Raw genomic sequence first — 25,580 nt, forward strand, 5'->3', positions numbered from 1 at the left:
ACTAAGGGGGGCCCATTATTCTGTCTACTTCAATGTCCTCACAGGTTCCTCCCCTGCAGGAGCACTTATCCATCTCCCCTTTAGCCTGTAAAGCTTGTAAAGACAGTATCAACCTCAGTAGACCTTTCCAGCACTGGGTGCATAGCAGTGGTATGCTGCTAAATGTTTCACATCAGTTTCTCTACACGATAAATACAGAAAAGGCCCGGGTTTGTAGCATTTTTAATTTTTATGGTTTAAATTATTTGATCATGGCCAATTTGAGCTAATGACCTTCCTGAATACGGATTTGGGAAAATATACACAGTTATACACCATCTGCTATCCCAAGAGCATAGACAATAGTAAAATGAAAAAGTCATTGGGATATGATGAGTTTTGAATACTGCTTTTATTTTTCTTTAATCTATTGAATTTTAAGTATATACGTATGAATTTTTAATAATGGCTCCGCTAACCAAACAGCTGAAAAACTTCTTGAAAATTGAACAACAAGATCTCACAATTGCCTCCAGCACACTGCTGCAATGTAGGTATACAATAAATATTTGTTGGATGGTTGAATGAGTTACTATATATGTATAGACAGTATATTAAAATATATGCAACTGTTAGTCATCTGATTACTTTTTCTTTTCTCAGGCATTAGTGCTAAATTTAAAAATAAATAGTGTTTATTCTCATTTGAAAAGAGGAGACAAAAAAATCTGAACATTGCCTTTACTCCGTTCACAAGGTGTGACAAACACATTTTAAAGAATTTAAATTTGGTTTGAATCATTTTTGTTTTAATTATTTTTTAATTTTGTTTAATCCTTTAGCTATTTGTCAACCTTGGTGGAATTATGTTGATTTAGGATATTCAATATGCTTATTACTTTATAAGAAATACATTCTACGAGGTTAAATATGAAACAAGCATTAGGGAGATGCTATTATCTTGGTTTATCTTGGTTTGGGATTTGTTCCAGACTTATGATACATTAATAATAATGTGTAAATCACTACTGCATTATTGTAAAGTATTAACTTGCTAATCTCTGAAATTTAAAATTAAAAAGTCTCTTGAGAACTTTTATTTATAAGCTTAATGACAGTAAACAATTTTTAAAAATATTGACCAGGAAACATTCCATGTTAGAGTGCCTGAGGTATTTCCTCTTGGCCCTCTCCTTTTTTCTTTGGTATAAAACACTTAAATACTATGTTCTACAACATTCCTGGCTACCTCACAGCTTCCTACCAGATCCAAACCGCAATGAACCTGTGTGAGTCGAGTAAACTTGACACTATTGAAATCTTTTAGACATCATTCAGAATTTAAAATGTTAATTCCAAGGTGGTGGAGGGCGGGAAACGTTCTAAAAGCAAGACGTCACACAACACTGGGATAATCAGATGTAAAATATCTGCCTAGAAAGGTTTTTAAAATGTATTCTAAAGTTAATGAGGCTTTCCCTAGTTGCTAATAAAATCAAATGTTGGCAGTGGAGTTAACTTTTTTTTTTTTTTTTTGGCCACAGCCACGACAACCCCAAATCCTTAACTGCTAGGCCACCGAGTTAATACTTTTTAATGAAGGCTGCGGAGAATATGTCCAAGCCTGTGCGGACTGTCACTGTTGCGTGGCAGAGATTACAAAGAAGATGGGAGCACAGAGAAGGAAGAGAATGTCATAGAAGGGCACTCATCCTCCACAATTACATTTGTTAAATTACAAAAAGATATCAGACAAACGGAATGAATATCTATGCCTGTGTTTACAAATAAAACAATCTGAGTTTTCTGAGCCTGACTGGTGGCCAAATGTAGGATTTTTTTTCACTAGCTTAAATAAACATATGCAGTTTATACCATCATGGCTTGAAAGCATAAAATCTATGCAGACATTTTTATAACCACACTTATCAATTTTGATTGGGATCAAAATTCAGAGCCATCATCACTGAAGATTATTTCCGACAGCCATAATACAAGAACTAGCCTTCTCGGGCGTCACGAATTTCACGATTTACTTACACACTTCCTGTGGTAGAGCTGCTGTCAGTGAGGAAGGACCCATTCGTCCTTTCCATCTGGGCCAGTCTGAAAAATGAAAAGAAAGAGGTTCGAGAATGTGGCCACACAGGGTAGAGTCAACGGAGATGCCATCTCAGTGTTTCTTCAACTGTCCTAATTCTCCCAAAATACAGAACGGTCCAAACCTCCTAACAACACTGTGAAATTAAAATCACATCTATATTGAGTTATATTTCTGTCACCATTGCCTTAAGGCCTATGTTATGGTTCATAGTCTCTTAATTGATTCCCCCAGACCCTCAAGCTAGTTTTCATGATTACGTTTTTCTCGTCTTTAAAGGCTCTCCATGTCTCCCCTTTACCTCAGGACTGACTCCTACTCCTTAGCAAATGGGCCCTCATTATCGAACTTCAGCTTCTGTCCCTTCACTCCGGCTTCTCCTTTCTCTACTTGCAATCCTTTCATTTTTTTGGAAGGTTTTTCTTTTTGTTCATTTTAAAAGTTGTATTGAAGTACAGTTGATTTACAATGCTATGATAACTTCTGTTGCACAACAAAGTGACTCAGTTATACATGTACACACATCTCTTCTCTCTCAGATTCTTTCCCCACATAGATGATCACAGAATATTGGGTGGAGTTCTCTGTGCTAGACAGAAGGAACCTATTGGTCAATCATTCCATACCTCAGTGTGCATATACCAATCCCAAACCCCCAGTCCATCCCTCCCCAGCCCCCCACCCCAGCCCGGACCTGTTCCCTTTGGTAACCATAAGTTTTTCAAAGTCTGTGAGTCTGTTTCTGTTCTGCAAATACGTTCATTTGAATCCTTTTTTAAGATTCCACATATAAGTAATATCATATGACGTTTGTCTTTCACCGTCTAACTTTACCTAGTATGATTTTTAGTCTATCCATGTTGCTGTAAGTGGCAATATTTCATTCTTTTTTATGGCTGAGTAATAGTCTATTCTACATACGTATCACATATTCTTTATCCATTCCTCTATGGACATTTAAGTTGCTAATCCTTTAAATAAACCGTCTTCTTTGCTAGTTCAATGCCTTTGAGTATGTTTTTCCATTAGTCCAAGCCGGACTTTTCCTCTCAAATTCTATTTGGCCTAGACTCAGCTCAAATGTTACTATTTTATGTTAGCTTGAACTAACTTCTTAAGGCATAGCTAGTTACTAGCACTGCGGATACTTAGTATACATTTTTTTTTTTTTGTTCCTGAAAGTTTGTACATACTGTCAAGACCAACCTATACTTTATATTGTTTGGGGCCTCTAAAATAAACTCTTATAATACAGCATTAGCATAAACTTAATTACACATTATAATTCATATGTGCACCATCTCCCGAGAACACTTTCATTCACTGAAACTGGGTTACAGTATCTAAGTCTTGCTTGCACAGTGTTTGGATGCTCATGAACTCAACCAGCACAGCCTATGGAGATTCACTCCATAGAATATATTATCAGGTGTTTGGTCAAGTGCAGATCAAAACATGGAAAGACAAAAGCCCCGTTTCAAATATAATATAATTATGACTCCTGCAAAATGACATCCTTTAAATCAAAGCATGTTAATGATGTAAGATTAATACAGAAAGAGATATGTTCTGGCTGGCAGTGCAGGTGCAGCAGAGGGCTCCTAACAAAGTGGCTTACCTCGTAGCATACTGTTCTATTCTTGAATGGGTATCATCATGAAACAGCTGAGGAGACTGTGCAGGGCTATAAGAGAGAAAGCAAATAAACAGTTTTATGCCCAAATATTGATAGATGTTACTATTACGAATGTTAGCTTAGTTAAATAATGAATTTGCCATGCAAAGAAACCACTAGGATTGTTACCCAGGAGGCAGAACTATTATTTTAGGACAAGAGTTTGGAATCACCCCATGTTAATAAAACTGATCAGAACATCCGCGTTGTGCATATGGAGCTGTCAATACTCACTCATAGTGCTCTGGCCACATACTGATGAGTGTGATAGGACTGCAAAGAGGGGAGAGGGAAACAAAAGTCACAGAACAAACACTTTAGAGCAATTTCAGACAAAGGCAGTGGGGAGTGGGAGTGGGCGACATTCGCCACTGTTGTCCACTCCTACGTTTGGTTGCCCTGAGGTCCAGCATGAAGAAATCAAAAGTAAGAGAAATGACTGTTTATTCTAGAGAAATGCTGTGTGTTCAAGTGCCTGCAGGGGTCTTTTCACAGATACTACACGATATTTGTTATAGATGGCAAACAAGTCTTTAAATAGTCTTACTGGGGGAAAAAAATGCTCTAAAATAGCTCAAAATTATGGAATAACTTAAAAAAGAATGTTCCATAATATACTGAAGGAGAGGCCATCAAATTTTTGTTTTTCCCAGAGAAGGAACTTCATCAGAAAGATAAAGTTAAATGCCAAAGACTACATTTTCCTGACGGCAGGGTTGCAAAAAGAAAAAAAAAAAGAGAATTTTCTGATTCTTTGCCCAATTTTAAATGTAAAAACCCCAATCCAGGTGTACACAAGGTATCTCAACCCCTCAAATACACTGAAAAGAGATATAACCTAGGCAGTCTCCTCTACTTTGGGCCAGAGTATCCACGATCATATTATCCAGGAAACTTTTCTAGATCGTGGTGCACTTTCTTCAAACAAAATTTTATCCGGGAGTTCAGTCTATGAAACTGATAAAAGGAACACTGTCTGCTTGACTCAGGGCTTGAGACCAGAGCTCGATTATTCCTTATTCCTCCTAGCCCTGGGGGTTACCCTCCCAACTTCACAGCACTGCCTGGAAATCCCCAAGTCTCCATGAAATCCCATTTGAAAACAACTGATCCTAATTAAAAGCTAGTTCAAACCCAAATCTTTTTTAATTGGTGGGGGGGAGGAGAATGGAATACTGATAAATGGAAATGGAAAAGTCTAAAGAAAATTCGTTGTCTAGTTGAATAAAGTCTCCTGCAAAACCTAATGCTGATTGAAACAAAGAGAAAGGAAAGTTTAAATTATTCTAGCTGTACTTGGTTTTCCTATTTCTATAATAGATACATACTTAAGAAAAAGTTAATGATCTCATTATCTCCTGCTGGGAAGAGAAAGTTGATGTCTGCAATAGCAAAGATTAAAAGAAGATGGAAGGTCATTTTATTGGGATGAAAAACTGAGATTCTTTGGCTCTACTTGCAAAAAAACAGGCATGTATCCAGTCTGTGTTTGTCAGAACATCTATACTGTAAATAGAATTAATTATCCATGTATAAAATCGATACAGCAACAATGAAACAAAACAGTATTATTCAACAGTCTTTTAAAATCACTACTTTTCATTAACTCAAATAGTGATGCTGAATATCAGGTGAATGATTTGCCATAGACTTTCTTAAAAATAGGAGGCGCTCAAGTCATTTCTAAAATTCAAGTGTATCACATTTGCCGTGAGCTTTAAACATAAGAAAAATATGTATTTTTTTTTAATCTTAATTGAACTCGGAAAACCTTTGTGAAACTGCTTGACTGGTTCCTGTAAAGTTAATTCAGTTAGCGCCATAGTGATTCATTGAACCAAGATAAAAATGGCAGAGGCAGAAAGCTGAATTGAGGAGTTTCTCAAAAGAGTTTTTTAATACATTGTACAATTTTCGAAGAAAAGAAATAAAGATTAAAAAATAACTTTAGGTCTTACTGACTTTAAAGTACTTCGATTTGTAGAAAAATAATTTAGGTGATAGGCTTTCTCATTTAATTCTAGTAGAAAGGGGGGGGGGCAATGTTCTCCTTGCATAGTCAGAATCTATGATTAAAGGGGTTTAAAAATAATACCAGGAGTTCCCTTCGAGGCTCTGGGGTGGGTAAGGAATCCGACTGGGATACATAACGTTGCAGGTTCGATCTCTGATCTCATTCAGTGGGTTAAGGATCTGGCTTTGCTGTGAGCTGTGGTGTAGGTCAGAGGCAGCTCGGATCCTGTGTTGGCTGTGGGCTGTGGAGCAGCCCAGAAGCTGTAGCTTCGATTCAAACCCTAGCCTGGGAACTTCTATATGCCGCAGGTGCAGCCCCCCAAAAAAGCAAAAAAAACTAAAAACAAAAAAAACAACCAACAAACAAAAAAAAAGACCAATTTGTAGGTTGTCCCAGGCTTTAGAATGCAGTCTACCCTGGCTTTCAGAGTATTGCCTAAACAGGGTGTTTTGGTTAATCACACAGTAACATGCAAAGAATCAGACTTTATTAAGTATAGTTAATGTTATATGACATATATAAGCCCGATTTTTGTTTTGTTTTATTTGTTTGTTTTTTAGGGTCGCACCGGCGGCTTATGGAGGTTCCCAGGCTAGGAGTCCATTCAGAGCTGTAGCTGCCGGCCTACACCAGAGCCACAGCAATGTCAGATCTGAGAGGCGTCTGCAACCTACACCACAGCTCACGGCAATGCCAGATCCCTAACCCACTGAGCAAGGCCAGGGATCGAACCCGCAACCTCATGGTTCCTAGTCGGATTCACGCCACGTCGGGAACTCCAAGCCAGATTTGATTTGAAGAACTTAGTGCTTCTTTCAGTGCCTTAAATTCTCAGCAGACTGCTCTGTGTGCTTCCAATCTTTTTGCTTTCTTAAGTCCATCTGCGCCCTAGCAGAGTAAATGGGGGTCCCACATGCTGCTCTAGCATATACACCTCAATGGCTCCCCACTGCTCTCAGGTAAACTCCATACACCTTGGCATGGCTCGCACGCAAGACCCTTCATTATCTGGTTCCTGTTTTCCTTTCCACTCTCACTTCTTGTTACTATTCCCAGCTTCCCATCCCAGTTTCCAAAATGGTCTTGTTTTCAGGTTTTAGAAAATGTCTGCCTTGCCCGGAAATTCACCCTCTCTTCCCACAGGCCAAATACTGAGTGTTTGGCTATTAATATTTCAGGTCTCAGGTTAGCTGTCACTCCCTCCCAGTCCAATGATTCCACAACTGTTAATTCCGCTTACAATGAGCTGGCTCTCGCTACAGTAAGAACTTGGAAAAACACGAAACTCCTCTATTCCACCTTAACCAATACCAGGGAGAGGTGTCTCCTTTACTTCTTTTCATCTTCAGGGAAACCACTATCTTTCTAGTCAATCAATCTTTCTCGGAGTTCCCGTCGTGGCGCAGTGGTTAACGAATCCGACTAGGAACCATGAGGTTGCGGGTTCAGTCCCTGCCCTTGCTCAGTGGGTTAAGGATCCGGTGTTGCCGTGAGCTGTGGTGTAGGTTGCAGACGCAGCTCAGATCCCGCGTTGCTGTGGCTCTGGCGTAGGCCGGTGGCTGCGGCTCCGATTAGACCCCTAGCCTGGGAACTTCCATATGCCACCGGAGCGGCCCAAGAAATAGCAACAACAACAACAACAAAAAAGACAAAAAGACAAAAAAAAAACCTCTCTCAATTCTCAAATTACTTTGCCAACTCTTTGAGCTTGTTGTTCAGATTTATTTTCAATGGTCTAACTTTTTCATCGAGCTCTACTCATTTATTTTGATTTCTTTTTTTGGAAAAAAAAAAGTGGGTAGTTATAAAATTAATCGAACAAACCTAAGCATGGATTTGTTTACCTTTTAGTAATAACTAATTTCCCCATAAATCCCCTCCATACATTCACGTGTAATAATAACTGGATATGGGATAAGATTACATTTTGCAGGGATGAACGAGAAAGAAGCAAAAGAAAATTCTAATCAGCTTCATAAATAACTTCAACACATTTACCACTTCACTGATTTTTCTCCAATGTTCTCCTCCCACAAATAGGAGTATAAACGAAATCAAATTTTTTTACTACCCACTCACATAGATTGTTACACCAGAAGATTAAGTGGCCCTGTACTGGAAACAGCTTAGTAGAAAAATGAACTATACCGACTTCAAGAACACGTTCTAGGATTAAAAAAGGAGGAAAACCTGCCCACTCTAGCCAGTAGCTCATAAATCTTTTTCAAAAAGGATCGTGTGACATCTGATTTACACTCCTCTTCTTTCTCTTGCTTTTCTCTCACTGAAAATGCTGGTAAATTCGTGTTAGGTGAAACGAAGCATCTTCAGAGTTTCAGCCAAAAATCACAGCACAAAATTATTGGCATGCTTTTCTGTTCTTTTTAACTTTAGTGGAGTCACTCAGAATAGAATGATTGATGTCAGTGATTATTTTGACAATGAAAGGCAAATTATCAAAATTGCTCAGGAGTATAATAGATCTATCTATCTGCATGACTCATATGAAGAATGTAGCTATTTGGGACATAAAATGCCAACGGTTTATCCAAAGAGTGAAAGCACATTACTATCTCAAACCTATAAAATTATCCTTTAAATAAAGGCACTGTTGATAATTCTATGTTCAGGCAATTATACCAAAGGTTACTTAGATCTGATACTAAGAGAAAGTTTTGTCTTTATTAGAAGTTGTTCAGCATAGCTAAACTATGTATTAGATGCTAAAACAAATAAGATTGTATTATCATATACCTTTTGAAGGAAAGGGGGAAAAATCTACCCATAAAACAAAGAAATAATCAAAAATATACCTTTCCTTATGGATTTTAAGTATTTGAATAGCATCCTTTAAAGTGAAATTTCTTCTAAAGTGTACTACAGGAAAAATGACTGGAGGCATATATCTTAATGTAAGAATCTGATGTCAAGCAAAGTTATCAAAGAGTCTGAATATTTCTGTATGCTTTAAATGTGTATTTTTGGACTCATCTACATATACAGCTGCAGTATATTTCTTTCTGTAGGCACACCCGTGACATTACCTTAGAGGGATAAAAATACTTACTATGATGTGGCTGTGGTCTTCCTTCTACTTCTTAGCAATTCAACAAGTTAAAAAAAAAAATTGTACATAAATGCAGCAAAGCCCCTGGTCTATAGGATTTTATATGGAAAAAAAAATTTTGGACTATACAGTCTATCCCTCTATTTTGGCATCTCTGAGACATGGGCTGTCACAATATCTCTCATACACACAATAAAATGAACTATGAATTTTGAAGGTTAAGTGGCAACACGTTTTTATACTTCTTACTACAATTTTCTCCACAGTATAAGGTAGAAAACTTCACATTTGGAGCCCCTCTTCTGCAGTTATTTGAGAGGGTATATTTCTGTAAATAGAACTTTACTACTTTTTATGACTATACATTCTGGTGATAATTTGCAATAAAAGTTAATTTTCCCCAAGATTCAAGAACAAGAAAATTGCCTTGGCAGGAGTATTTATGCTGATATTTTAAAAAGGGATTCAAAGATCACATTTATTTTGATCCCAATATATAATTGTTTAGTAATTTAAAATTAGTTCTTGTATTTCTTCTGGCTCATTGTAAAATTTCATTTTCATTTCAAGCTATGGATTGTTATTCTTTACTTTATAATCCCGTAGTAATTTTGCTACTTGAAACATCATTTCATTCGTGTTTGTAAACTCAAATTGTATATTTTGGGAAATTTTGTCTACTTCATGTATTGTATAGAGCTATCTCATTTTGATGTCTTCATGTTTAAGAAAAAAGAAATTAGAAATGTAATGTGAGATTTTACAGTATAGGTATATATCTGAAGCAGGAGATTAATAATAATAGTAATAATAATAAATTTAAATTAAAAATTAATAAAATATGTATAAAACATAAATAGTAAAAACATCCCACAGGGGGGAAAATGGAAAATAAATAAAATAATGAAAGAGCATTTAATACCACAATTTGCTTTAAGTACTTTTAAGAGTAAAAGAGATAACCACTGCAAAGGCTGACATATTATTACATATATTTTTAAATTAAAAAAATTTTTTTGGACACACTCGCAGCATGCAGAAGTTCCTGGGCCAGGGTCAAACCTGCACCACAGATGCAACCAGAGCCACAGGAGTGATAGTGCTGGATCTATAACCTGCTGAGCCACCAGGGAACTCCCATATTTTTAAAGTTTAGGAATATATGCAAAATTAAACTTGGAAACTTTGCTGTGACACTGTCAAAAGTAAATAGTCAAATTTCCTGTTGTGAGGATTGATTCCAAGTTTATTTTACCTCTCTTAAAAGGAAACATTTATGAAAACACAAATTCTTTTTTGGTTTCAGACAGTTTCTCTTTTGTCACTAACATAATAAAAGTAGTAGATGTAAGACCATACAGAAATGTTAACATTAAAATTAAACTTACGTCTCTAAGTTGTCACCTTCAAGAACTGTCTGGACGGGCAGGTAGCCAAGCCGAGGATGTTTGGCAAAGTATTTCTTTGATCTGAACTTATTCTTCAGCACCTTTGTGAAGTCCCGAACATCTTCCCCAGATGTTGTCTATGAGGTTGAAAAAATTACGCTTTTCTCATTAAAATGAAGGAGACAACTATCTACAATTAAATTAGAGCAGATGTAAATTGATGCAATTAAATGACAACAGTTTCAGTAGCTTTATGTATTTTTGGAATAGCACACAATGTCATGAAGAACACATAGCAATCAGGACTCATCATTAAATATATCTAGCAATTGGTTTACAATTTTAAATTTTCTGGTGAGAAAAAAACCCTAAGTCGTTCATCTCCCCAATATGTTAAAAATTGGGCCAAAAAGTAAAATTAGTTTTGGCAATGCTACTGGTTGATTCCATTCCCTAAATACGTTGCAATTTGCTATCAATCATTAGGTGATGATGAAGTGTTCTGGATATTATATGGTTTTAACTAAGGTGGATAAATGAGGGTGAGCTCTATGTACAGACTATACTGACTTCACACCAGCCAGCTTAAATTACAGTCTGGAAAAAGAGAAAGCAACACGGAAGGAAGAGAATGGCCACATTGGTACTCCACACTGCACACTGGTACCCTCTACTGCACTCTGGCACTCCCTACTGCACACTGGTACTCTCTACGCTGCACACTGGTATTCTACTCTGCACACTGATACCCTCCACTGCACTCTGGCACTCTCTACTGCAAGGAATATTCAGATTCTTTGTTCTTTCCCAACCATACAATAATTTTCATGGACTAAGTTAGTAATAGCAAAATAAAATATGACCTTTTTTTAAAAAAAGCATTTCAAGACAATTAGTTACGAATCATTTAGGGTAAAGTGGGCTGAAATCTACCCCAACCCCACCCCTCATCTCATTCCATCAGCTATTCTCTGAGCCTCAGTTTTTTCCTATCATCAATCCTTGTTTTTACTTGGAATATGTTAAAGAGACATCAACCTTAGTCTTTTTGAAAATGTATTTAAAATATTTATCTGTGCAGAACAGCACTGAAACCTTGGTCATCGGACTCCAAGTTGGCTGTCCTGTCTACAATTAGATAGACCTTACTCCAATGTCTTTACAGAACAAAGCCAGAGAACTTTTCTATAGTCATAAACTGAGTACTAACTAGATTGCCTTATGGGCCGTCTGCTCTCCCCAGCCCTGCACCCTCCCCAGTCTGTCTATTCCCTCATAATAAGCATGCACAGCACCATTTGTATTAAAAAATTATTTTAAAATGTTTAATTAAATTAAAAGACGTATTTTTTAAACAATGGAATTCTGGGTCAACTTTTTATGGTTTTGCGACTTTCTATTTGCTCCCATTCCACATAATATGTCTTCTAGTAAACAATTAAAGACACTTTTGATTCTTTAAGCTTGCAGAGTAGAGAGAAAACATTAATCAGCCCAAGATATTTGTACATCACTTTTCAATTTATTTAAAAGAATATGTATAGCAAGCAGAGCCCATCTTATCCCTATGCTCTGCTATCAGACCCACAATGTCAAATCCTTCCCTGAATAATAAAGAAAAAGTTATATATTACCTGCAGGTGCAGAGATACAGACCTTCCCAAATATAAAATGTAAAAAATAAGCTATTAATGAGGGAAAAAAAGAATCGAAGGCACTCTAGAGGGAAAAGGATTGCTATGAGACGATGGTTTGGGGTTATTAAACCCTAACCAGGCAGAACAGGAGAGAGTAGCAGAACACAGCTGGGAGTGAAAGGGAAATATTTAGAGACACATGTCTGGTACCGAGAAGAAGCCAAAAGGATAGATTACCTACTGGAAAGGACTTTTGGACTTTTAGCAGTGGGTATCACAACTGTGGGTCATTAAGTTTATAGATCCACATGTTTGTCCTGAATGTTTTGGTAAAGAGAGGAAAAAAAAGGCAAGACGCTTTCTATAATAGAAATACAAAAAGAAGGCCCCACGCAAGAATAAGCACTTATGACCCATTTTATTTCTGCGTCTGCTCTTAACATATTGTTAATATACAGGGAGATAAGGAAGTAATGGCCTCCAGCTTTTTACTTGGTCTATTTCCATTTGGCAATAAAAAGGTTTTTGAAAGCACAGGCCAGTGGTTTTCAAGTCACATCCAGGTCTTTAACTCAGGCGGCTTCAAGCGGGACGGGTAGGAGAAGAGGCCAAATGGGCAAGGCACTTATCCGAATTGCCTCAGCCAGGGTAGAGCACAATCCAGTGCTTACTAGTACACCCACGGCATCGTGCAACCATCACCACTAATTCTAGAGCATTATCATTCCCTCAAAAAGAAAGCCTGTACCCACGAGCAATCATACCCACCCCCACCTCCACCTCCACCCCCATCTCCTTGCCTCCGCCCCTGGCAACCACTAATCTACTTTCTGTTTCTATGGATTTGTCTATTCTTGACATTTCTTATACATGGAATCATAATATGTGGTCTTTTGTGATTGGCTTCTTTCACTTAATGCTCTTCTGGCTCATCTCTATTTGGGTTTTAATGTGAACTTTGGCTTGGGAAAAAAATGACACATCACTCAGAAGTACAAATCCAATTCCACTTCACACACTCCTTAGCTAGATACATTCAAGAGACTGAAGAACAAAGCAAAATCGACCAACCAACCAAAACCACTTCTCTCTCCCATAAACAAACAAAAAACACCTATCTGCTTCCCAAAAAGTTAATAGCAGGGGTTTCCGATAATGCTCAAATTTAATACTCAGAAAAAAATGACTGCTTTCTCATATAACGAATGCTTATTGAAGAAAACATGACCACCAGGAGTTGTAATCTAAGGGCATGAAATTGTCTAATGCTGTAAACTTCGTGCAATATTAAAAGGAAAAGGGAAAGTAATTCATCCCAGAGAAATGCGATTCTTTAGTTGGGATAGAGCCCTGAAAATGAATTATGCCCATTTTCTCTCTGAAAAAATTAAAATATTACCTGCAAATCTAATTTGCTATCTAATGACAATACCTAATTATTTCTCTGTTCTAAGGTGCTAGAGCAACTATTTGGTAGAAAGTGAAACAGGAAAATCCACTTAGCATAACAAATATAATCAAACTCAACTCTGTCTCCATGCTAGGTATAATACTTTGTTCTTTTTCTTTTTTAAGCAAACAACTATTGGTATCATGATATGAAGATTAAATTAAAAGGATGGTTCATGACTAGCCAGCATTTTATGTTATCCACGCATTTCTTGAAAGACTTGGTTTTCAATTACTGCAGTAAGAATATTTTGTAGATCTCATTAGATGCAACAAGGGAAACACAGCACAGAAGTCTGCACCCTATAAATAGCTTTCCTTGCTTCTCTTTTTACCATCAAGGGCGGAGAGATTATCATCACTTTTTGATCCATAAGGAAACTGACACTAGGTTTTCAAGGATTCAGACCCAAAAGGTCAGTAAGGAGAGAGCTGCTCTTGCAAACCTGGGTCTATTTTTTTTTTCTTTTTCGGGTCATACCCACAGCATATGTAAGTTCCTGGGCTATGGGTCAGACTTGCTGCCGGCCTACACCACAGCCACAGCAATGCCAGATCTGAACCATATCTGCGATCTATGCTGCAGTGCCGGATCCTTTAATCCACTGAGTGAGGCAAGGGATTGAACTCGCATCCTCACGGATGCTATCGGATTCTTAACCTGCTGAGCCACAACAGAAACTCTGCAAACCTGGGTCTTTTCAACATACCAGCACCATATCACCTCTTCAAGAAAAACAGAATAATTTTAAGTTTTGCAAGAAAAAGAAGCCATAGCCATTGACTAAAATAGTTATTATTACATTCTGAAGTTCCCTTTTATTTTAAATAAAATACTAATAAGATACCCTTTGGCTGATTTTAAAAAAATTTTATTTTGAAATGTCACTTCATAACTTTTAAGGTGCAAATATAAGACATGTTCTGTGTAAGTATAATTAGAAAAAAAAATACATATGGAAGAGAAAAAGGAGAAAAACTGAAACTGCCAGCCAGCTCTTCTGCCACACAGAGATAACCACTCTTAAAATGTTTGTGACTGGATTGATTTATTTTTTGACCCTTTTAATTGGAAAATAAACCCAGATATATAAAACTACATACAACAAATAATAGTTTAATAAATTATTACACAGTGAATGCCATCTAGTCACGATACTGAACTTTGTTGGACATTCCAGAAGCCTTATTCCAGTCATAACCCCTCCCTACCTCCATAAAACCATTATTCTCATTTTTATAACTAATAATAACTTCCTTGCATATTAAAAAGTTTCTTCACTCCCATGTCTGTCCCTTAGTCTTGCTCATTTTTAACAGTCTGATATATTAAGTCACTTTTAATCAACCACGTTTCTTCGCCATACTTGTCATTTCCTTGCAATTTATTTGTTGGAAAACTCAGGCAATTTGACCTGGAGAGTTTTCTAGAGTCTGGATTTTGCTGGTTGCATATTTGTGGTGCAGTTCAGCCTGTTCCTTTGGGTATTCTGCAGACTGGTAGCTGGATCCAGAAAATGCATGAGACTCAGGTTTGCTCTTTCCACAAGATTGTAGGTGGTGTCTGGCAGGACTATAGGAGGCACATGATGTCTGGTCACCTCTCTCTATCTCTCTTAAAAAATTTTTTTTTGGCCAAGCCCACAGCATGTGGAATTTCCTGGGCCAGGGATCAAGCCCGCACAACAGCAGCAACCTAAGCCACAGCAGTGACAATGCCAGATCCTTAACCTGCTGCTCCACAAGAGAACTCCTGGTCATCTCTCACGTGTGATCCTAGCTACTTCCATGATGAATGCTTACATCCATCGAATGGGGGCTTCAAATGGTGATATTCTATCATTCATTTTTAGTTGGAAAAAAATTTAAAAGATACTCCCCTCATCTATATAGTCTCTCAGTAGTACAGTTCATTCCGGAAAGGCAAGATTATATGTTTGATATTTGTCTTTTATTGGCCAACTTTCCCTGGAATGAACTGGTTTCTTATCATCTTCCAAAGATGACCAAGTTTTAAATTATTTTAAAATATGATTATGAATTCATAGATCAATATATTTGATAAGTCTTGACCTACCGTAATTACAGTTGATACTTGAACAGCATGGGTTTGAACTACACAGGTCCACTCATACACAGATTTTTTTTTTAAGCTTAATGCATACCATAGCACCTCACAAACCATGGATATGGAGGGCCCACTGTAAAGTTAAAGATTTTCTCCTGTCTGGAGGGTTGGTGCTCCCAACCCCTGAGGTGTTCAAGGGTCAACTATATTATCATTTTTGAAGCTACGACGGTCCCATCTTGGACCCCTCTTTCTGGTTGTCCCATTTGCTCCACAGGTAATAATACGTTCAATGCTCCTCATCAGTCCTTGGGATGCTGTTTTTCTAGTTACTTTGGTTGTCTGAAGCCTGGTCTCTAACAAATTCCCCAAGAAGTACTCATAGAACTAATACTACCTAAGTAGACTACTTTTCCCTTGAGTTTCTTAAACATGGTCTTCCATTTTCTTTTGGTTTAAAGGATTGCTATTGAAAAGTATGATTGTTATTTAATTTTCTTTCCTTTTTGTCATGTTTTTCATTTTGTTTAAATGACCAAAAGAATTTTTTTCTTTTACTTTTTATTTATTCATTTATTTATTTTGCTTTTTTAGGGCCTCACCTGTGGCTTATGGAGGTTCCCAGGCTAGGGGTCTAATTGGAGCTACAGCTGCCAGCCTACGCCAGAGCCACAGCAACACCAGATCTAGCTGGCAGCTATAGCTCAGATTCAACCCCTAGCCCGGAAACTTCCATATTACACAGGTATGGCCCTAAAAAAGGTTTAAAAAAAAAAAAAAAAGGAAAGAAAACTGCAAAACAAACCTCTCAGTTTTGCTGTAAGTTTCATGATTTCAACAAATTGACATTTAGATACACAGAATCCTATGGATAGGATGAAGTCAGTAAGATAAGCTCAGAGCCTTTCCAGTTCTAATGGAAAAGTATGCAACTAAAACATTAACATTAACAGAATCATCAAAGGATCAAGAATAAGTAGGGTAATGAGTCATCCAAAGTAAATGGATTTTGTTCAAATATCACCTTAAAAGCTAACGACACAATCTAATTGCACTCAACTTACTGGGAAAACAATGTAAGGTGCGCAAGAACTTCAAAACCACTTTAGGATGCTGAGGTTAGAGAAACAGCAATGATGCTGTGTTTTTAGCATATTGGCCAACATCCCAAGCCTCATCTGAAGAAGACTGCCAAAAACAAACTACACTAACTCAATGGAGAGCTTTCCAAAGAATGAATCAGCGTTTTCTATATTTGATGTTTATAGTCTTATGCACACATTGATGCTGGCAGGGATGGAGAGGGGTGTGCAAAACAACTATTTCTAGTTTTTCCCTTTCTTCTTTTTGTTTTTGTTTGTTTCTTGCCAATGACATATAGTTTGTGAAGAAAAGGAATGATTTCCCTTTTAACCTTAAAAAGAAAACTTTTCTGTCTTTCAGAAGGAAACAAATTTTTCTGCACTTTCTAAAAACACTGAAAATGTGAAATTTTGTTTTATTTCCCCCAATATTAACCAATACTGACAAGAACATGCTTGAACCTGATGCTTCAAAAGTAACCTGCACTTGCTTAGAACACGCATAACAAATCTATTTTAATGTTTGCTTTTAATAAGCTGTTTCCTGTCCTTTTCCTTTCTCACCAAAATCTCAGCAAAACCATTAGAACAAACTAGTCCTGTCCCTACAGCATATGCTAGGGGTCGAAACGGAGCTCTAGCTGCTCTAGCTCCTGGCCCACAGCAACACAGGATCCCAGCTGTATCTGCAACCTACACCACAGCTCAGGGCAATGCCAGATTCTTGACCCACTAAGAAAGCCAGGGATCCTCACAGATACTAGTCGGGTTCATTACCTCTGAGCCACAATGGGAACTCCAAGGACCCTTCTAGCAATAAAATTTTACATATATCTCAGCCTTATCCCTGAGCTAATATGACTTTCAAAGCACCTTCCTATCTGGGCTAACCCTTCAGTTCTTGACAGCTGTGTGTACCAGTGGGTAAGTACCCTCTCTATTCACTTTCCCCACTTTCCCTACATGGACTGGGCCACTGTCTCTCATCAGAGGCACACAACCTCTCATTACCCTTTCTTTTCCCTTTATTGTGGAATCTATTTTGTTCAACTTATGAACAGATTCCCCTACATCTTGTTCATAACTGCAACTTCAATGTTTTTCTTCAATGAATATTGATGCTCTCACGATAACACCATCTCCCCTACAGTCTTCTCTGTCAGGGGCTGCACAATCAGAGGCCAAGAATAATGGAGGCTTACACCATTTTCCCCTTAGCCTCAGTCTTAACACCTACTAAAACCAACATGCTGTCTGTTCCCCTTTGACTGCACTTGGCCAGACACAGCTATCATCTGTCACTTCTAGAGACATACTAATGATCTTCTAAACACCATCTCTTCTCTAAAACCCCCTATATCTCACTTCTATCACACACTGGGGTCTGGCCACACCACAGACTTCATCATAACTCAAAACATCTTTCAATCCCAGATCTTTAACTTGGAAAAACCTTTCTCTAACTCAAAGCTTCTGACTCTTGCTCCTACTTCTTCATATAAATAACCTGTTCTTGCCCCCATCATCTTGATCTCCAGCCCCCCAACCCCCTTTGGTTTCTTCAGCATGGGGATGGCCCAAATCAATCCCAGTATCACTAACACTTCTGAATCGTGCACCCCCTTGGCTTTCAACTCTACCTACCATCTTTAATTCCAAAGCCACTAAGCAATAATGGAGTCACAGACTGCAAATCCTGGCCAGTCAACCTCAGCTGCATTCTTGCGGCAATGGAGCAGCCAATTTACTCATCTTGTGGTGACTCATGCTGGCCTCCAGGATCACTTCCAAATGTTTTCCATTCTCATTCATATTTAATCCTATCTAACTCTTTCTCACCGTCAGCAGTTGCATGAACTCTTATAAATCATCGGTGAAATTCATCACCCTTGCTCTCTAAGGAACTATCTAATATATGTCCTAACATGCAAAAATGTTTCTAATTTGAATTAAATTTGGTTATTTACAAACAAAAATATAGACTTTTTTTTTTTAAAAAAGATCCAATTATGGCAGTTTTCACTGAGAAATTAAATGATCATAAACACTTATTCCAATAAAAAAGAAACTTAAAATCTGAACATCTTTACTGTAAAATGTAATGACTTTTTAAAATAAATGTTAATCCAAGGATTCAAACATACAGAACATAACAATGCACAGGTGACAAGAAAAAAAGTCGAGCATTATCTTCACCCATAAGCTTACTCATTCTGAAAAAATTACATATACCCTATTGAATTTATCCACATAAAGACCCTTTTTCTCCTTCATTATTTTTTCTGTTTCTCTAGTCCCCAGCGAGATGCCTAGTATACAATAGGTATCTAACAAATGGAGTATTCTACCAAGCGTACAGAAAACAGAAAACCTGTTTGCTCATGTGCTAAGTTGTGCACGTATTTCCCAAACGGAGTTAAATTACTATATCCATGCCAATAACTTGAATCACTTACCTTCTCTAAGACTTAGTGTTTTTTTTTAAATGAGGATGAGTCAGATGATTTCTTAGATTCTTTCCAGCTTTAATATTTTGTAAATAGTACTCATTATGTCAGATAAGAGCACATTTAGCTTTTGTGTACCAGAATTAACTAAGCAGAGTATGAAAAGTATGAGTCATTCTTATCCCAAGGAGTTAAAAAGACAGTTGAGGAGGCAAAACCACCACATAGAAAACAATACAAGATAACACAGAATCAAATACTACCTGGTGAAGTAGGGGCTATTGGCAAATGCCACATAATGATGTGTTTTGATGAGGGGAAGCCATAAGAATTTGAGAAGATTTCACATAACAAAGTAAGAGTCCAGCTGTTTTCGTGAAAACATGGGATTTGAATGAATGGAGAAACAACGGTGGCAGGGATTAAATAAAATCTTTGTCAGGCTGTTTGTTTTAAACGAACTCTTATTGGGCCTAATGAAAGAACATTAAACATACGAATTTGGATTACAGAATGGTGGGAAGAAATAAGGGTTTTTAAAAAATCATTTCTTAGCAAAAGAAAAATTCTGCTTCATTGCTGTAGATAAATGTTTTATTATCAATTTCATAAAATATTTTCATGAATTATGACAGCGAATTCATTCACCATTAGTCTTCCTACATCTATAAACATTGTCATAAGATAATAAACTGATACGTTTGAAGACATATTTATTGAGCTTTGAGGGTCCAAAATAAGGCTTATAAATTTCAGAAATATTTTAACCATAGAAACATTCAGATTCAGCTGAAAAGCCAAGTTGAATGGGGAAGAAATCAAGTCAGTAATATGACTAGAGCATTTTCCTAACCACAAAATGAAATGCACTATGAGAAATGCAAACATCAGGATTTATAAAGAAAGGTCTAATCCATTTAACACTTAAGTGGTGCCTACTATGATTGTATTGAAAAATTCATATTTGAGTTCATTTTATAAGGCAGGCATCAGATGAGTTTTGGGAACTCATCCGGGTAAAAGATGAAAGCACCATAAAAAAAGTCACTTAAAGGAAAAGAAAAGAAAGAAATTTCAGAAAGCAGTTAAATCAATTCATTACTACTTGAATTTAACAGTATGCCTTTCAACAATTTGATTTGCATACATTTCTAGTCATTTTAGCAAAAGTTGTGGGGTCAAATGCAGAAAATAACCAGTCCTAGGAGATGATTTATGAGTAGGTTGCTGACTAAGATCACTACACAAACTTCATAAAGGGGCAAAAAAACCTCCCAAAGCACATCCACAAAAAGGAAGCCATGTAATCTTGGACAGGATAAGGTTGACTTTTCAGAGACTATGTAAAGAGAACAGCTTTGGATAACTTACAGATTTTATTTTATTTTATTTTATTTTTTGTCTTTTGTCTTTTTGTTGTTGTTGTTGCTATTTCTTGGGCCGCTCCCGCGGCATATGGAGGTTCCCAGGCTAGGGGTCGAATTGGAGCTGTAGCCACTGGCCTACACCAGAGCCACAGCAATGCGGGATCCGAGCCGCGTCTGCAACCTACACCACAGCTCACGGCAACGCCGGATCGTTAACCCACTGAGCAAGGGCAGGGATCGAACCCGCAACCTCATGGTTCCTAGTCGGATTCGTTAACCACTGCTCCACGATGGGAACTCCCCAGATTTTATTTTAAAATGACAGCTGGAGAGTGAAATTCATCATTGATTCTCAAGCTTGCCTTCACTGACCACAGACAGATGTCAAAGAGATGTAGATTTCAAATTGTGCAAGCTTTCGGCAAAATCATTATGAATTATTACGTTTAAGACCAAGAGAAATAGTCATTTTATACACCTCTACTTACTTTATGCATCTTTATGCATTATATTTTATGTATCTTTAACATATATTTACTTGATTATTTTTCTATTTTGACATTAGTTCTTTATAATCAGTTTCCTAAATTTCTAGCTCTAATCTGCAAATTTCAATACTATAATTCTCCCCAATCTAAATTCCTTACAGTGACCAGTAGGATTCTGCCTCTCTCTTTAATCCTGCCTCCAACCGTTCTCCCTTCTACAAAAGAGAATCCACTCCAGTTTCTTTCAGTTTCCTAGTCATTCTCAGTCTCTTCCACCCCCAGGGGCCAGTTTTGTGGATGTATAACCTGTACAGCTGCAAGGAAGGGTTCCTACACTCCAAAACTCCTAGAGGGTGGCTTAATACTCTGCTGTCACATCTTTAAGTTGCAAAAAATAAATGTTTCGCAAGATAGCCAGTGGCTTCAAATAGCCACTTCAAATACCACACTCCCCTCAGGAACAGTAAGCTCCACTTTCTTTTGTGCCCCGATCAAGGCCGACCCCTTGCCCATGGCCGGAAGGCTGTGCGCGCTGCCTCTTAGTTCTGAAATACTTTTTCTTTTTCGGCCAGCCTGCAGCATATGGAGTTCCTCGGGCAATGTCAGATCCCCTAACCCACTGTGCCTGGCGGGGATTGAACTTGCATCCTGGCCTTGCAGAAATGCCGCCAATCCCACTGTGTTGCAGCTGGAACTCCCTGAAATACCCTTCGATAGCAGTTCTTTACACAGCTAATTCTCTCTCATCCTTCAAACTCAACTAAAATGTTAACATCTCCAAAAGACCTTCCCTGATTTCTTTATCTAAAGTGCCTCCTCTGATCTTCGGTCTCATTATCCATTTACTTCTTTAGAGGCACTTACTACAATCGGTAATGATCTCATTTATTTGTTCTCTTGTTCACTGTCACACATCCCCTCCTCCTAAACAGAAAGTAGCAGGAGTATCAGTAATTTTGTCTATCTGGGTAGCACACTGATGAATTATCAGGCCCCAAAATAGCATCTGACACATGGTAAGTACTCAATATTTATTTGTTGAGCGACTGGATATGTTAATCATAGTAATAAAGGGTGCCTCACACATTTTCTTGGGGGAATTTTTCACCTAAAGTTATTAGGCGCTGTGAGTATTTCATCTGTTATAATTCAGCAACGCTTTAGAGATTTTTTTTTTTTCTCCTCATATATGGTACCTGTTTGAGATAAGATATCTAAGAATGTGAGTGAGGAGTTCCAGTCGTGGCACAGTGGTTAACGAATCCGACTAGGAACCATGAGGTTGCAGGTTCGGTCCCTGCCCTTGCTCAGTGGGTTAACGATCCGGCGTTGCCGTGGGCTGTGGTGTAGGTTGCAGATGCGGCTCGGATCCCGCATTGCTGTGGCTCTGGCGTAGGCTGGTGGCTATGGCTTCGATTCGACCCCTAGCCTGGGACCCTCCATATGCCACAGAAGCGGCCCAAGAAATAGCAAAAAAAAGACAAAAAAAAAAAAGAATGTGAGTGAGATTTATTTGTGTATATTTTATAAGCATTGCTGCCTGTCAATTTATGACCCCCAGAAAGTTAACTTAATTCCCTGAGTCAAAGAAAATGTACAGCTCTATGAATAAATTTTGGTTCACTATTTGGAAAGAAGCTGAAAAAATAGCTATTGACAGAAAATGAAGATAACTTCAGAAAACAAAGCGCTTTAGATGAAAAGAACAATAGGAATCAGTGTCTAATATGCATGAGGCTATAGTAAAACTGGGCCATTAACAGAGTGTGATCATAATGCAGAGTGGTACAAACCTCGTGTGGAAAATAACTTGACATGAGGTATTTTGGCCATTGACCCAGATCATCTACTTCTAGTTCTTTATTTTATGGAAATGTAATTTACGTAATATACGGAAAAAGCTATTTTCACAAAGATATTTATAAGAATGGTGCTTATAATATCAGAAAACTGAAACTAAGCCAAATGTCCAAATTTAACAGAATGGTTAGATAAATTATAGCAATTCACTCAATTAAAATACATTCTAAAACTAGGAAAAATTATACTGTGTAACAACATGGGGGAATACTTAACTACAAAACATGTTCTGTGCAAAAAAGCAGGATCAAAATGACAATATGAAAACAGTAAAATCTTAACAAAATTAGAGATATTGATTGGAAGAATACTGCTGGATAGTTTATTCAGGAGGTAGATTTATGGATTTTTTTAACTTTCTCCAATTTTCTACATTTTTATTAATGTAAATATAATATTTAATTATGTAAACATATTAAATATGTATAAAGGAAACATAATTTCTCATCACATAGTATCATTTTCAATGTAGCTCAGTGTGAGCTCTTAAATGAGTCTCCTACCAAAAAAGTTAAGTTTATTTTATTTTTTTTGTCTTTTTAGGGCCACACCTGCAGCATATGGAGGATCCCAGGCTAGGGGTCAAATTGGAGCTGTAGCTGCTGACCTACATCACAGCCACAGCAACTCGGGCTCCGAGCCATGTCTGTGACCTACACCACACCTCACAGCAATGCCGGATCTTTAACTCACTGAACGAGGCCAGGGATTGAACCTGTGTTCTCATGGATACTAGTCAGATTCATTTCCTCTGAACCATGACGGGAACTCCAAAAAAAGTTAAGTTTAAAATCAAAACACAGATGTATATCAAATTTAATAAATTAATTTTCCTGAAAAAGGATGATTATTCTGTGTTAATACATTCAACATAGATGTATTTGCTTGAAAGAAAACAAGACAACAAAAAATACATGGTTAAGGGACCTTGAAAGAGATTTTTTTTCCAGATAAAGTTAATTCTTAATAAACAATAATTTTAGACATTAGTTAATTCAAAAGCAACATATTTAAAAAAAAAATGAGCATTGGCTCAGTACTCACAGGGATGCAATATTCCACCATGGGGTAATGTAATTTGTGACCTTTTGCTGTTCGACCAGAAAAAAAGCAACTCTGGCAGACATCATAGTTAAAATGCTTTAGGCTCCTATACCTAGAGAGAAAAAAGAAAAGTCATTGGCTCAAATGCTTATTATTTAGTCCAAGACACTCATTTGTGATAAGGAATTTCATTCATTCAAATCACCATGACACTAAAAGTTAGATTGGCCACAAATGTGGAATTTGCTTCTCTGAGTTCCAAATTAGGACAAACGGAATCTTAAATTTCACAAAGGAAATCGCCTTCCAAGTGAAAAAAAAGAAAGCAAATTTTTGGAGATAAAGTCTCTAAAACATATTCATCTGCTTCAACACAATAAGACAAATATCCACGTCAGAAGATTTTCCGTAATGTTTCGATGTGAATGCAAATGACAGAAGAGAGAGTCATGTTTATTAGCCTGATACATCAAAATTTAAAATATCACTTATACCAACAATAAAAACAAAAATCTCAAAATTCCCTGACAAAGGCTCCATACGTGAAAGTTGGTTTATTTACTTCACCCCAAACTTGGCAGAAGTAACAGGAAGTAATCTGAGTTCTCAGAGTTTCAATGCCACCCCCTGCTTATTAAGTTTGATCCCAGAGGACTTAGAATATCACCAAATTCCACCGAGTCATATATAGACACAATGAGTCATACAATTATCATACACGAACATTTCTGTGATCTTTGTAAAAAGAGATTCAGAAGTGTCTCTAGTGCTGGAGTAAAATAGTAAAAGTAACAATAAAATAAAATAAGCTTTAGGCATTGGCTCTTCAAGGGAACGCCATTCCATAGATGGAATAGGCTAGTGCCCCATTTCTTGGAATAAATGGAAGGAATGATGGATCTACACTGAAGCTACACCAACAGAACAGAAAATAGCCTGCCATCACTGGTTGTAGATCATCCTACCTGAATCCAACAATCGGACATTCTTTACAGATGTTGCATTTGGCCTGATGTTTTGCGGTCTCTGCTGCTGCCACTCGATGTAGAACTGGCAGCCAAACCATGGACTGTGGTTCCAGACGCATCCAATCTATAAACTCTTTCACACTTATTTCTGGCTTATTGTTATTCTGGTGAAGAGACAAATATGTTAAAGGTAAAGAAAATGTCTTCATTCAAACTGCAGCAAGTGTCGTTTCAAAAATCTTCCAAAAATCTGTACAGAATTAAAAGGAAAGTTATATAAAACAAGAAAAAAATAAAAAAATAAAAATAAAAATAAAAAAATAAAAGGAAAGTTATATAACTCTTTCCAGGTCAGTTAAACCACAACATATGTAAGATTCTTGGAGGAATAAGAAAGTTCTAGAATTTTTTTTCCCTTTCTCGGCTGCACCCGCAGCATATGAAAGTTCCCAGGCCAGGGACTGAATCTGAGCTGGATCTGTGACCTATGTCCCAGCCACAGCAAAGCTGGATCCTTAACCCACGTCGCAGGACCCAGGATTGAACCAGAGATGTGAGATCATGAACCCACTGTGCCACAGCGGGAACTCGTAAATTCTAGAATACTTTAAAAAGAAAAAAAGCAGAAACCGTCATAGAGGAAGAAGAAAAAAATCCCAATACCTTAATAGCCTCAGATTAAAAAAAACAAAATGCATACAATTCTAGGTACCCTTCACATGGATACTTTAATCCTATAAAACACATTCATCTAAGGCAGTTAAACATTTGTGAAAGACTACCTAATAACATCTCAGACTTGAAAGGCCATTATCAATGCTAAATAAAACCTGTTATCTCTGTGTCCTGCTCCATTCCTGTTTACAACATCACACCAGGAGCACACGACTATGAATGTAACTGCGCAGGATTTCCAAATTTATCATGATAAATTGTCTGAAATGTC

At 37.3% G+C, this 25,580-nt stretch overlaps 1 protein-coding gene across 14 annotated transcripts in view; it reads right to left on the bottom strand.

Moving 5' to 3' along the window:
- The window catches only part of UTRN (utrophin), a 537,684-nt gene that overhangs the window by 24,170 nt on the left and 487,934 nt on the right, over positions 1–25,580 (bottom strand). For 12 of the 14 annotated variants that reach the window (XM_047770002.1, XM_047770001.1, XM_047770006.1 and 9 more), the window contains 6 exons: positions 24,632–24,798; positions 23,667–23,778; positions 10,225–10,361; positions 3,990–4,028; positions 3,699–3,764; positions 2,020–2,085 (listed from right to left, as the gene is read on the bottom strand). In XM_047770002.1, coding sequence (XP_047625958.1) covers positions 2,020–2,085; positions 3,699–3,764; positions 3,990–4,028; positions 10,225–10,361; positions 23,667–23,778; positions 24,632–24,798 — 587 coding nt within the window. The remainder of the gene's footprint in view (positions 1–2,019; positions 2,086–3,698; positions 3,765–3,989; positions 4,029–10,224; positions 10,362–23,666; positions 23,779–24,631; positions 24,799–25,580) is intronic. The other 2 variants (XM_047770005.1, XM_047770013.1) reach the window with 1 other exon arrangement.

The sequence above is a fragment of the Phacochoerus africanus genome, chromosome 2 (genome assembly GCF_016906955.1).
Source record: "Phacochoerus africanus isolate WHEZ1 chromosome 2, ROS_Pafr_v1, whole genome shotgun sequence".
Taxonomy (NCBI): domain Eukaryota; kingdom Metazoa; phylum Chordata; class Mammalia; order Artiodactyla; family Suidae; genus Phacochoerus; species Phacochoerus africanus.